The 13,893-nt window shown below is 40.7% G+C and overlaps 1 protein-coding gene across 5 annotated transcripts in view; it reads right to left on the bottom strand.

Moving 5' to 3' along the window:
• Nucleotides 1-13,893, bottom strand: part of LOC124043356 (DNA topoisomerase 2-beta-like) — a 37,564-nt gene that overhangs the window by 11,300 nt on the left and 12,371 nt on the right. For 4 of the 5 annotated variants that reach the window (XM_046361885.1, XM_046361887.1, XM_046361888.1 and 1 more), the window contains exons 5-17: nt 10,033-10,178; nt 9,671-9,768; nt 8,775-8,987; nt 8,361-8,534; nt 8,020-8,121; nt 7,736-7,873; nt 7,348-7,486; nt 2,627-2,784; nt 2,208-2,333; nt 1,784-1,894; nt 1,361-1,466; nt 1,008-1,117; nt 578-670 (exon numbers count right to left, since the gene is read on the bottom strand). In XM_046361885.1, coding sequence (XP_046217841.1) covers nt 578-670; nt 1,008-1,117; nt 1,361-1,466; nt 1,784-1,894; nt 2,208-2,333; nt 2,627-2,784; nt 7,348-7,486; nt 7,736-7,873; nt 8,020-8,121; nt 8,361-8,534; nt 8,775-8,987; nt 9,671-9,768; nt 10,033-10,178 — 1,714 coding nt within the window. Of the gene's footprint in view, nt 1-577; nt 671-1,007; nt 1,118-1,360; nt 1,467-1,783; nt 1,895-2,207; nt 2,334-2,626; nt 2,785-7,347; nt 7,487-7,735; nt 7,874-8,019; nt 8,122-8,360; nt 8,535-8,774; nt 8,988-9,549; nt 9,570-9,670; nt 9,769-10,032; nt 10,179-13,893 lie in introns of those variants that run through there. The other variant, XM_046361890.1, reaches the window with a different exon arrangement.

Here is a 13,893-nt window from a genome sequence, read left to right as displayed (position 1 = left end):
AGAGGCGTGTGAATCTGAGCCAGCTAAAGACTCTAAACAAGCTGTGATACATCATGGTCCAAGTAACTCCCATGGTGGAGAGATCCCTCTATGAAAACACAAACATCTCAACAGTCTACACTCTTCCTTTAATCAAACTCCAATATCAAAATGTCTCTCATTGGGTGCATCTCAATAGTCTGTTGCTTCCTCTCCTTGTCTCCTTTCCTTCATCTGCACTGATGTGAATGATCTGGACAGTCTCTCACAGTGCAGATGGAACCTAGATGTTTCAGTGAAGCACACTTGTGTGATGAGTAACCGTTGCAGAGACCTGAAGATTTACGCAATAGGAGGTATGCAAAACATCTTGTACTGGCTGTATTTCTACCTACTTGAATGGTGAATATCTCAGATACACATGAACATGAAATGACACCGGGAATTGATAGAACATCACTCAGAGATGCACAAATACAATATAACACAAAAAAAGTGGATACATCTTTTGTTTATTAAGCTAAGCGGGCTAACAGTCTTCTGACATGCAGGAGACGCGGATTTGAACCCAGTCGGTCACACAGTCAGTCCCACTCACCTCTGGCAGGCCGTGCATCCTCCTCTGTCTCCTGTCCTCCATGAAGTTAGTGAGCCACTCCTTCCTGTCGTCAGTCTTCTTCTTACTGAACGCCTAGAGACAGGCAGCAATGGATAGATCACTGTTCGTGTCAGTCAAACAAAATCACTGTCAGTCCTCTCTCCATTTGGCAAGGATCTCTCAAGCAGAGCACTGACAAATCACAAAGTCAAAACAAAGTCTCAGGTGTGAGTTGATAGAAGGATTGAAGAAAGCACTAAGTGTGTGCACAGCAATCCTAGCTTGAGGAATATATTTTCTAAAATGTTTTAGCCATTTCAGAATTGATTTTCTAACTTTTCTAGACATTTGTTCTGTACATTTACTGAAACCGTGTTCAGAAGACCAAGACAGGGAAAAGGAGAGCGAGTGGTATACATGTTAAACCCACCAGTGTGATGGCAGCATCGTCCTCTGTCCCAGCGTATCTAAACATGATCCTGTGTTTCTCCATGTCTGCAAAGTACTCCTTGGCCTCCTTGCTTGTGCTGGTACCCAAACCTGGAACACAAGCAATCAAACACTCAAACTCTTTTCACAGTACCGTGGCAACCCAAACTGTGCTGGCTGGCTAAAATATTATTTTCCCACATTGTCCTTTCCAGCATGCTTCAGAAACTATGGTGGATGTATATTCAGGCCAGTACAGTAGAGCTTGGCTCGATTTGCCTCAGTAGTGTGAAACAGAATAGCTTCTAACAATAATGGTTAGTTTGGAGGATTATCCACATGTGATGAACAAACCTTTGTAGTACTTTATATGCCAGGTTTTAAAGTTGACTGTCTGTTTCTTCCATTCGTCAAACTCTGGAATGCTGTAGAAAGCATGCTCCTGTTTATTCTTGTTCACCTGCAGGAAAGAGTTCAAAGCAGCATTACAACCATGCTTGCTAGTTTTAAGCCAATCTAAATGTTGTTTGTGTTTTATAACAGTTTAAAGTTCATTGCCATAAGCTGAAATTAGAGGTCACGGCTGTGTCATGTAGTCCTTGTCCTATGATGGAGGTTTCAGCCGGTGTAGATTTGCAAACACTGAAGAGTTCAAGCCCAGGGTAAGTGATAGGGAGAAAAAGAGGGACTGGCTGTACCAATGTATGAATCTTACTTTGACTGTATAGAATGTGTGTAATAGCCCAGAATCCCTGCTATTACCTGTGTGAGTCTTACCTTAACGATGGGCGTGATGAACTCCTCCAGGAAGGTGTGTTTGAGCAGGGATGGCCAGTTGTGATGGAAGAAGTTGATGAGCAAACCCTTGATATGGGAGCCATCCTGATCCTGTCAGCAGATCATCAACACAAACACATAATATTAGTATGGATTGTTATGACCCAAGGGTGCATCCAAAAGGATAGCCTATTCCATATGTAGTGCATTACTTTTGGTGCATTACACCATACTATATAGGGAATATCATGCCATTTCAGAGTAACCTTAGAGTGTAACTTCCAACAAAACAAGGCTTTGAACATGCATACTGTATGAAAGATGCTTTACGCTCATCGTTGTTACAATTATTGATGATGAAAATCCCAAGACTTGGGTCAATTATAGACGTCAGTCGTTGGTGGGATTGATTAAGTGTTAGAACCTGATCGGTCATGATCATGATCTTGCCGTAGCGTAGGGATCTCAGAGACTCTGGGTTGTCGTAGCTCTTCTTGTACTGCAGACCCACGATCTTGATGATGTTGTTGATCTCTGCGTTCTCCATGATCTGGTGGGAAAGAGATGGATTGTGTCAGTGTTTCCCCGAACATAATATAGGCAGGGTGGGCCACCCTCGCTCTGGTGGAGTTTGGCTTCAGTTGATCTCAATTTCCTTTTCAGTTGATCTGAATAGTTATTGCCCCACATTTGGGAAATAATTGATGCATATCCCTTCAGTAATTATCTCTTTACAAGATAACTTATTATTGTGGTATATGGCTGATAGCTACTTGAATCATTTAGATTGTAATCACCCATACACCTCTCCCAGACCAACCTAACGGCTCTCTACTCTCTCACCTGTTTGTGTGTGGCCTCTCGTACATTCAGGATCTTTCCTCTTAGTGGGAAGACACCATAGCGATCACGCCCGATGACGCCGAGCCCGGAGACGGCCAGGGACTTGGCTGAGTCTCCCTCAGTCAGGATCAGAGTGCATTCAGACGAGTGTTTACCACCTGGGGTGAAGAAGACAGAAGTAAAACGTGCAGTTCAGTGAGTGTTTAAACAGTGTTTTTTTGTGTGTGTGTTTTTTTATATATATATTTTTTTTTGGGGGGGGGGGAATATCAAAAACATACAATATACTTGCAGTGAAGCCGCTCAACAACATCACACCAGTCATCCAACAGACTCCCATTCACAGCGACACACAGAAGCATCCAGGGTCAATGCCCTGCTCAAGGGCACGTCAACAGATCTCCCACCAGGCCAAAAAAAGACAGGGACACAAACCCTCCAAGATCCCCCCACAGTTCCACATAGCTGTCCCTCCACCACCCGAGACCCCTCCCACAGCCCCCTGACCCCCAAGAAAAAAGAAAAGTCAATTATAAAAAAGAAAATTCATTCGATTCCCCACCCCCCCCAATGCACCAACAACCAATAAAATGAACTCATGAGAAAAAAAAATAAAAAAAAGAAAACAACAACGCTAAAAAAAATACCTAAAGACATCAAGGACAACTAAAATCATAACAGCAAGTCCAACTGTATATGTTTGAGTGTATGTCTGGCACTATTTACATGTGTGTGTGTGTGTCCGTGTTTGAGTGTATTTGAATGAGAGTGTGTGTATATGCATGTGTACAAACACCTGCACAGCATCAGCCTCAAAAAACACTGCCTCTCAGTGTCATTCAAACATACTTTTTATTATGTTCTATTTTTTATACTTTTACCATTCTACCCCCACTTGTCTCCAATTCCACATCCCAACCCTCAGCTTCCCTCAGCCCATCCCACCTATCTCTGCTGGCTACTCTCTTCGGATTTCTAAGCAAAAGTTTTAAAAGTTTGGGGGTCACTTAGAAATGTCCTTGTTTTTGAAAGATTTTTTTTTTTGTCCATTAAAATAACATCAAATTGATCAGAAATACAGTGTAGACATTAGTCATTTACAATATTAACATTGTAGCTTGGTAGGCCTTGAAATACATCCACAGGCACACCTCCAATTGACTCAAATGATGTCAATTAGCCTATCAGAAGCTTCTAAAACCATTACATAATTTTGGGGAATTTTCAAGCTGTTTGAAGGCACAGTCAACTTAGTGTATGTAAATTTCTGGCCCACTGGAATTGTGATACAGTGAATTATAAGTGAAATAATCTGTCTGTAAACAGTTGTTGGAAAAATGACTTGTGTCATGCACAAAGTAGATGTCCAAACCGACTTGCCAAAACTATAGTTTGTTAACAAGAAATTTGTGGAGTGATTGAAAAACGAGTTTTAATGACTCCAACCAAAGTGTATGTAAACTTCCGACATCAACTGTACCTCCACCGGTATGCCATATAGCCCTGGGGTTTTTCCAGACTGAAAGGATTTAATAGTCTTAAAAAGTTCCTCCTCTGTAATTTGGCCTTCGCACTGATCTTTCTGTACATTTGTTAATTTTCCATTTTTTGTATTATTTGGAAAGAATTCCTTACTGTAATCTTCATTCAGTGGGAGAGGATGAGACGGAAAAGAGAACATCTGCTTAAAATATTTAGCTTCCTCTTTTAAAATATAATTCGGGGAATCATAGATGACTCCGTCTTCAGTAATGAGTTTCTGCAAAAAAATAATTGTTAGCATTCCTGTGTTGGAGATTCAGGAAGAATTTTGTGCATTTTTCTCCATATTCCATCCAGTTTGCTTTATTTTTGTAATAGATTACATTAGATTGTTTTTAATAAGTTCCTCAAGTTCTTTTTGTTTTTCCTCCAACTTATTTTGTATCTATGTAGTATTGTTTTTATTGCCATCTACCTGTACTATTAGTTCATGGATTTGCCTTGTTAGTCTCGTCTCTTTAGCCAGAAACTGCTTTTTTATTATTGATGAATATTGAATTCAATGACCTCTGAAGGTACATTTAAAAGGTATCCCAAACAATAAGTGGATTTGCTGTTCCTATAATATACTGAAAAAAATTCAGTTATAAATTATTTTGTCTTAGTTAAAAATAAGTTGTCCTCCAGTAAACTTTGATTAAATGTCCAATATCCCCGTCCACGTGGAAAATCTATAAGTTATGTGAAGGCCAATTAGATGATGATCTGATCACATTCTGTCTCCTATTAAAACTTTAACCTTTGATGCCAGAGAGAAAGACACAATTAAGTCTCCTCCATGTGTATCTCACTAGGTCGGAGTTTTTTAGTCTCCAAATATCCACTATTTTTAATGTGTCCATAATATTTGTGATTTCGTTAAGGGCAGGTGTGATGATTTGTAGAGTGATTTCCTTTACGGTCCATTGAGGTACTTAACACTGTGTTTTTGTCTCCTATCATAATGATTTGATCATTTGTTGCTTGTAAGTTCAATAAATTGGTATAAATAGTTTCGAAGAAGTATGGATCATCCTGATTTGGACCATATAGATTAATGAGCCAAATCTCTTTTTCGTCCACTTTCATATTTAAAAAAATCCACCTTCCTTGAGAATCATTCCTAACTATTTGCACACTCAGATCAAAATTTGTGTTAATTAATATCGTCACACCTTTTGAGTTCCTATGTCCATGACAGAAAATTATTTCACCACTCAATTCCTTTTCCACCCAACTTCATCTAAGGATGTAGAGTGAATTTCCTGTAAACAATATGTTATATTCATTTTCTTTTAGCCACAAAGACTGATCTTTTTTTATAATCTGCTAAACTGTTACAATTGTAACTGCCTATACTTATTTCACCCCTCACCATAACTAGATACTATTCTCAGTCTAAATTGACCATGATTAGTGCTTGTAAAGTTACTGCCATCAGAGGTATTATGAAGGTCAAATCTAGAGCATCAAATGTCTGATATTTGCAAATCAAGAAATAGGTTCTAGCGATATGTTTTATTCCCTTGCCTGTTTGCCTGTGAACCAATGCCACAGATGTTAGAAAATTGAGACAAGATATTATGTGTGTAGTAAATCTGAGTAGGTTGATGTGTTTGATATTGGATGTGATATAGTGAGAGTGTGTACGATGTCTGTATAAGAGTAAGATTATAATGTGTGCTGTCCAAATAAATAATAACTCCGACAATTTGCATGGTTGAATGTCTGTGTGTAACATGTAGTGCGTATAGCCTTAATATTCATGATGATAATTGTAATCCATATCGTATCACCGTCATAGTTGCATCATAATTACCTTTAACATCATTGAAAAACACATCACAGCATTTCCAGAGCAATTGACGTTTCACATGATCATGAAAGAGACCTTGCATTACTATAGAGACGGCTTCACTACAGTACAAATGTATTCTGTACCATATGTTAATATTCCCCAATGCCTCTATTCTGATATCTTCCCCTTGCTTGTTGTAAACATATATAAACATGTAGACAAACAAGAAACATATTAAATTATAGAACAGTTCTTTCTCGACAATAGAGAGAGAGACACAGAGAGAGAAGAGGAGAGAAAGAGTGAGAGAAGAGGAGAGAAAGAGTGAGAAAAGACAGCGAGATCAGGTGTGTGTGTGTGTGTGTGTGTATGTACGTATGTATTAGCTGTCCATCTATAAAGAGTTTGTCCACAATGAGAAAGGCACGCTTACCCTTCTCCCTCTGTTGCCTCTGTACCGGATACAGTCTCTTGCGATGTTCGTTTATCTCCCTTGGAAATTGGTCATTGAGATCATATTTGGTCCCTTTAAGCTCCCTTCCCCTGCTTTTGATCAGTTCCTTTTGTTTAAAGTGTTTAAAATTTGCGATAATCGACAAGGGACCCTTGGTCTTGTAGCTCCGAGCTCCAAGTCTGTGTACACGGTGGAAAGCCACCGTGTAAGTATTTTCCGAGTCGACAATCCATTTTAGAATTGTGGATTTTTACCTTGGCTGTGAGTGCCTTGTTCTCTCCTTGGATCGTGAGAATTTTACTCAGGGAAAACCCCCTCAGCACTGCTACCTCCTCACACAACTTTTCCAGTGTTGCATGGATTCCAGCCAGAGCACTAGCCTCTACTTCAACAGTAGGTAAATTGTCAGTTTCTGTAGATTATTTTTTATGTCTAATTAGTTTTTTTTTGTGAGGTAGTCGGATCTTTCCATGATGAAGTATGTTGTTCCTCCATAGCGTAAAGCTGTTGGTACTCGTCGATTTCCCTCAGGATCTCCTTAGTATCCAGATTGTCTCTATACTGTTTTTCAAAAGTTTTTAACAATGCGTCTTTCCATGACGACAACTGGTGTCTGTAATACAGCCACCTAGCACTGTTGTTTAGTTAGCAGTGTTTTCTGGCTGTTAAAAGCCAAAAACGTCGCAGAATCCACACGAAAACAAGTTTTGTATTCCTATTTAATTAACATCGGTTTTGTTTTAATCAAAAATAACAAACCGGGTGTTTTCCAGCATACAGTGTTCAACTGCTCACTCTGATGAGGTGTGACGACAATTCCCCTAATGTTTTATAAGTGGGGTGGGGCCCCACCGTCTAGCTCTGTTCCCCCAGCCTAATTAAATATCTTCAACTAGTGTCAATAAACATTTGGTAAGGGCAGAGGCAGAGTCGTTGTGGTTGTCTTACCAGCATCGTTGGCATCGTCCAGCTTGGGGATGCCTTTAATCTTGCTGTACTTCACTGAAGAACACTTCTTGTTGAGTTGTGTCTGGGCCTTGAACTTCACCCAGTTCAGGATACTCTCCACAATACCACAATTAGTCGCCTGCAGACAAAATAAATAATTGAATATGATATATCATTGTTTAATACTCCAGGTGAACTGAGAACACAAGAGGACATGGAACAGATTTTAGGATCATATGATATCAATTCAATCTAAATAACTTTGCTTTCTCAGTGAGGAAACAGTGTATGTAGAGAGTAAATGCACAACATAGGATGTATACATGAAGGATGTAGTGATATTTCACTGTGGTAAAGAAAGGTAATTTAAGAAGAAGAATCTCCTTACCGCTCTGATGAACTTCTCAGACAGAGGACACTTAGAACCAAAGCTCTTGGTTTGGAGGGTCATGTTCTCCTTGGTCTGGGAGTCAAACGTTGGGTTCTCGATCAACGCATTCACAAACACCCAGATGTGGTTCTTCACCTGATGGAGAGAAAAACAAAGCATTAAGACTGACCAGACTTTACATTAGGTTGCTCCTATACCAGTGTACTAAGAATGTAATCACTAGTAACACTATTGTAGTAACATGACAGTAATAACACAGTAATAAGATAGCAATAACTAACCTGGAAGGGTTTGACTGAGACACCAGCTTTGTTCTTCTTCTTCACCACCTCTATCAGCTTGGCTACTATCTGGTCCACCACGTAATCAATGTGTCTGCCACCCTGAATGACACAAAACAAGCAGTGTAGTACATAAAACATGTCTAATGTGGTAGAAAGTGATTCAAGTCATACTCCAAGATGTGAATACCATTAAAATGCATACTCATCCCAGCATATTTACACGTGCAAATGGCACTTCATTTCTGTCCTTTATTCCTAGATTGGTCAAGTCATAGTTTTCTAAATCAAAGGGTAGATTTCTGGTAAAATAACAACATAATTCCCTGAGGGGATGTTACCTTGGTGGTGGCGATACTGTTGACAAAGCTGATCTGTTGGAATCCCTTCTCACTCATGGTGAGACACACCTCCCAACGCTCGTTGACGGACTCGTTGACCACCTTTAGGGCCACGCCCACCTCATCCAGCTTGTCCTTCACGTACAGGTCCACATAGCTGCGGAACCCTGTCACCTGGGAGGACAAGGACAGGTGAGAGGAGCCTAAACCGGGTCTGGATAGTGGCTCTGGTTGTGGAAAGGTTATTAGCAAATGACATTGTATTGAAACAGGTGTAGTGAAATGTTTTATTTTCAAGTCAAAACGTTCTTCCCAGGGTCTTCCAAGAGTTGGCACCTTATGTACAGCATATAGTCTGTGTATATGGGACAGCCCATCTTAATATGTGCGGTTACATGGGGCAGGGAGACTTACAGGGAGTTTCTTCCCATTGAGCATGACTTTGACGCCCTTGCAGGAGCCAGCAATGTCGTAAGCCCTCTTGGTGAGCAGAGCCACGATGTCCTTGTCCAGCTTCTCCATCTTGAACTTGGACAGGTCCGGCTGGAAGGTCACGCACGTGAAGTCGTCCCCATCAAAGAACTTTATCTTGGGGTCGCTCGTCTTCCCCATGTTGTTCTGCCAGGTCTAAGGAGGGAGAGAGAAAGAGGCGGAAAGAGAGAGAAAGAAGGGGACAGAGATTGTCATGAAATGCACTACATTATTCACGGCAAGAAAAAAATTCAAGTTATTTATTTTACCTTTACTTAACTAGGCAAGTCAGTTAAGAACAAATTCTTATTTTCAATGACGGCCAAGGAACAGTGGGTTAACTACCTGCTCAGGGGCAGAACGACAGATTTGTACCTTGTCAGCTCAGGGATTTGAACTTGCAACCTTTCGGTTACTAGTCCAACGCTCTAACCACTAGGCTACCCTGCTGCCCCAATTAAATATGGTGAATGGTGAAATTCCATCATAGAGATACGAGTTAATAAAAAGCCTTGTGAAACTGATTGAACAAACCATCACTATTTTGGTGAGTCATTTCATTGAAAGTGACAATTGTAGGACAAACCACACAAACAAAGACAACAACCATCTATCTAGAGAAATAACCGAAATACCCCAGAACTATGTAGAATCCTACAATATCAACATAAAAGTCCTGTGAGACCACCCCAGACAGTGCAAATCAACTCATACTCACCCCCCTTACATACTGTACTCCTGCAAAACATCAACTGGAGTTCAGCTGTTTGAAGAATGTTCTTTTCAAGGTTGACTAAACAACAGATGTCAATCACACTGTGCTTTCTCGTTGTCTGTACCTGTTTGAAGCTGTGTTTGTACTCCTTGCAGGCAGTTTCCACTGTGAACTTTGTGCTGAAGATATTGCAGAGTTTAGCACCGTACCCGTTCCTTCCACCTAGGAGGAAAACAGAAAGGAGACATGCTTTCATCTATGGAGAGATTGTCCTTGAAGAGATATAGTCATTCACTCACTCCAGTGTTGTGTTACTAAGCACTGCAAGTGGTACCACAAAACTAGTTGAGATCATAAAAGCAGACAGTAAAAATGGCTTAGATTGGACGTTCTGTCTGATGCTTTATCGAAACCATATGAAATGGTGTTACACAAATGGACAATAATTATTTCATTAGATTCTCGTTTTCAGAGTGATTTTGTCACCTGTGACTTTCTTCTGCTCGTCGTCGTAGTTACTGGAGGTGAGGAGGTGTCCGAAGATGAGAGCGGGAACGTACATCTTCTCATCTTTGTGTTCCACCACAGGGATGCCTTTACCATTGTTCCAGATGGTGATGGTGTTGGACTCACTGAAGGAAGAGAGGAGGATGATGAATGTAGGAATAAACTAGGCGGGATAAACAAGGAGGAATAAACAATGCATGCCAAAGAAATTCACAGGACAGACAGAAACATCATGACCCAACTTGAATAATCATTACGTATTTCCATTTAGATGTACTAACCTTTAGATTAGTGCTCTGGCGGTCATGATATTTTGTCAGCAAAATACATCCGCTCTCACGGTAACTGATCGTTAATTAACAACATGTTGAGCATCTCCAGGCCTCCATGCAACTGAGGTGTGCTTTTGGAACATCTACATTTTAAAAAGTCTAATAAATCAATTTAATATACACCATCACAATACATCCATTATATATTTTATTCAGGTCTAAAGAAACATTATGATATGAAGAAAATGTATTTCAGAAGAACAGAATATGAGTTGGTCTACTGTATGTTACCTGGCTATGTGCCATGCCATAGACTGTAGACTTGTTCAGTTAGCAGACAAGATATGCTTATATGTCCCCTTTATTGGCAGTTAGTGCTGTTTAAAAACAATTGGATGCCACGAAATTGGGGAGAAAAGGGATAAAATTCCAAAAAAACAAAAAACAAAGACAATCCCTCTCTGCACACTCGAGAAAGGAATGAAGGAGAGAGGGGACGAGATGGTGGTGGTGAGATATTCCGTAGCTAAAGGTCATGTGTCAGTCGTGCATTATATGCAGTAGGCTATGTATCGTATAAACGGCAAAATAATTAATTTTAGCATTTTTTTTTATATATATTTTTTCGGGCTTGGGCTCATATATAGTTCTATGCGTATGCATACGCTCTAATATTCATATGGAGGTTTTGAATTAATCGTCACCTTATAAAGTGCTGTTCATTTCGTTGTGTAAAGGTGTCAGCATGCTTTATTTCGGCTGGCGGCTAGCTGAAGTCGCCAAGGCGAACGAGTGTGCTCGTATACTCCCTTAAAAAGACATTCGCTTGAAAAAAGAGAAATAAGCGGAAATAGTACTGTTTGTCCATTTTGAGACGCTGTAATCAGTATACGCTTCCTCAAACTAGTCAGAATTCATCTAAGATGACAAAAACGTCAAAATGAATTACATTTACTGAGTTAAGGAGATCTTACTTGCGCAATTTTACATCAAACTAAGAGGTTTTATTTGGAAATACTGCACCAAACAATGTGCATGAAAACAATTCTTCTCTCATTGAATGACAAGAAAGACTTTCCTGAAGAATCCTTACTGTTGACCTATCACCGACGAAGGGGCGTAGACTTTTTATTTAACCTTTATTTAACTTGGCAAGTCAGTTAAGAACAAATTCTTATTTACAATGACGGCCTCAGTGATTTGCCGCAAGAAAAAATGTTGTGTGCCCGAACAACTGACAAACCCCTCACGAAGTCCGAAACGAACAAAGACATCACAAAATGTTGTCATAATATATGCAAAGTGTTCTGAACTATTTCAGCTGGGAAGCATGTGGACACCTTTAGGTTTTGAAACAACATCCACAATGAGCAGGTATCCACTCAGTTTCAACCCATTGTTGAACTCCTTTCTTCAAATTGATCACAGTGAGGTGAGTTTTAAACGCACATACTGTTTTGATGATGTGTTTGATGTGATTTTCGATAGCATTTGCATTGAGTGGTTAGAGGGACAATCGAGCCCTGAGTACCAGGCCATTAGCGACCTGATAATCGTTAGGGGGTTCTGGACTCCCAACGCATGTCCTGAGTGCATAAGAGGAGAGATATGACAGGGCCTTATAGGGAGAGAGACGTGCAGACAGGCCTCACAGGGAGAAGACCGGGAGCTCCGCTTAAGGATACTGGTGCTAAGCGGTCTGCTCTTTCTCTCCCTGTGTGTGAAGACAGAAACCCCAGAGGAATACGAGCGTTCGGCAGATTGCTGTGGTTGCCGTGCCGTAGGTGAACAGCATGTTAAATGAGCTCCCTGAATTCCAGAACCGACTGTTCATTAAGACCTACCCAGAGATCTATCAGCCTCTACAGTACCTCCCTCTCTATCCAGAGATCTATCAGCCTCTACAGTACCTCCCTGTCTCGCTCTCTACCCAGAGATCTATCAGCCTTTTCAGTACCTCCCTGTCTCGCTCTCTACCCAGAGATCTATCAGCCTCTTCAGTACCTCCCTGTCTCGCTCTCTACCCAGAGATCTATCAGCCTCTTCAGTACCTCCCTGTCTCGCTCTCTACCCAGAGATCTATCAGCCTCTTCAGTACCTCCCTGTCTCGCTTTCTCTACCCAGAGATCTATCAGCCTCTTCAGTACCTCCCTGTCTTGCTCTCTACCCAGAGATCTATCAGCCTCTTCAGTACCTCCCTGTCTCGCTCTCTACCCAGAGATCTATCAGCCTCTTCAGTACCTCCCTGTCTCGCTCTCTACCCAGAGATCTATCAGCCTCTTCAGTACCTCCCTGTCTCGCTCTCTACCCAGAGATCTATCAGCCTCTTCAGTACCTCCCTGTCTCGCTCTCTACCCAGAGATCTATCAGCCTCTTCAGTACCTCCCTGTCTCGCTCTCTACCCAGAGATCTATCAGCCTCTACAGTACCTCCCTGTCTCTTCATGGTCCTGTTATCTCCCTCACACCCTCCTTCCTCTCTTCCATCTCCTCTTCTCTCTTACCTCTCCACCGCTCCCCTCATCTCTTTCTCCTCTGGAGCTTCTCTCCTCCACGTCTTCACTCTGTTCTCTCCAAGCCCATCCCCTAAAACCCCTTGCTGCTTGCTAACTACCAAGGCCACCAAGAACTGTGCCACAGATCAACCTACAGCTAAATACTCAGCCGGTCCATGCACAATGCAGACTTTAACACAAACATACCACACAGGCATCACAGTGGTCCGATCACTTCAACAAATTGGATGCTCTGCATCTCCAAAGACATCCTCCCACAGAAAAATCCTCATGCTTTGATACAGTGCCTTCAGAAAGTAATCACACACCTTGACTTTTTCCAATATTGTTGCATTTCAGCCTGAATTTAAAATGGATTAAATGTAGATGTTTGTTACTGGCCTACACACAATACCCCATTATGTCAAAGTGGAATAATGTTTTTTGAAATCTTAAAAATTAATGAAAAATGAAAAGCTGAAATGTATTGAGCTATTAAGTATTCAACCCCTTTATTACAGCAAGCCTAAAATAGTTTAGGAGTAAAAGAAACACTCACAGCTGTAAAGACTCAGGAGTGTGAATACTGTAAACAAGATAATTCTGTATTCTATTTTTAATAAATTTGCACAAAACAATTTTAAAAATGTCACTTTGTCATTATTGGGTATTGTGTGTAGATGGGTGAGAAAAACAACATGCATTAAATCTACTTTGAATTCACGCTGTAAAGTTTTTTAAAAAGTGGAATAAGTCAAGGGGTATGAATACTTTCTGAAGGCAGTGTATGTTTATAAGGCTACTTAGTGAGTTTAACTATTGGGTTCAATCATTTCACGGCAAGAAGTCTAGAGAGACCCAGGCAGCATGACAATCTGATGGCATTAAAGAGTGAAAGCACCATGTTACATTTATTCTTTTTGTTTAAATCTTCTAAAACAGCCATTCACTCAACTACCTCAAAGTGATGCTTGAAAGGGCTTTCACATTCTAACAGCAAAAATGGCAATGGGCGAGCCATTGTTTTCCGATGAAAAGAAGCGGCTGCACCCACCTAGGTAGCATGCACTGCGC

Source organism: Oncorhynchus gorbuscha, linkage group LG09, assembly GCF_021184085.1.
Source record: "Oncorhynchus gorbuscha isolate QuinsamMale2020 ecotype Even-year linkage group LG09, OgorEven_v1.0, whole genome shotgun sequence".
Lineage (NCBI taxonomy): Eukaryota > Metazoa > Chordata > Actinopteri > Salmoniformes > Salmonidae > Oncorhynchus > Oncorhynchus gorbuscha.
Note: the sequence above shows the minus strand (reverse complement) of the source record. Positions and strands in the feature narration are given on the sequence as shown.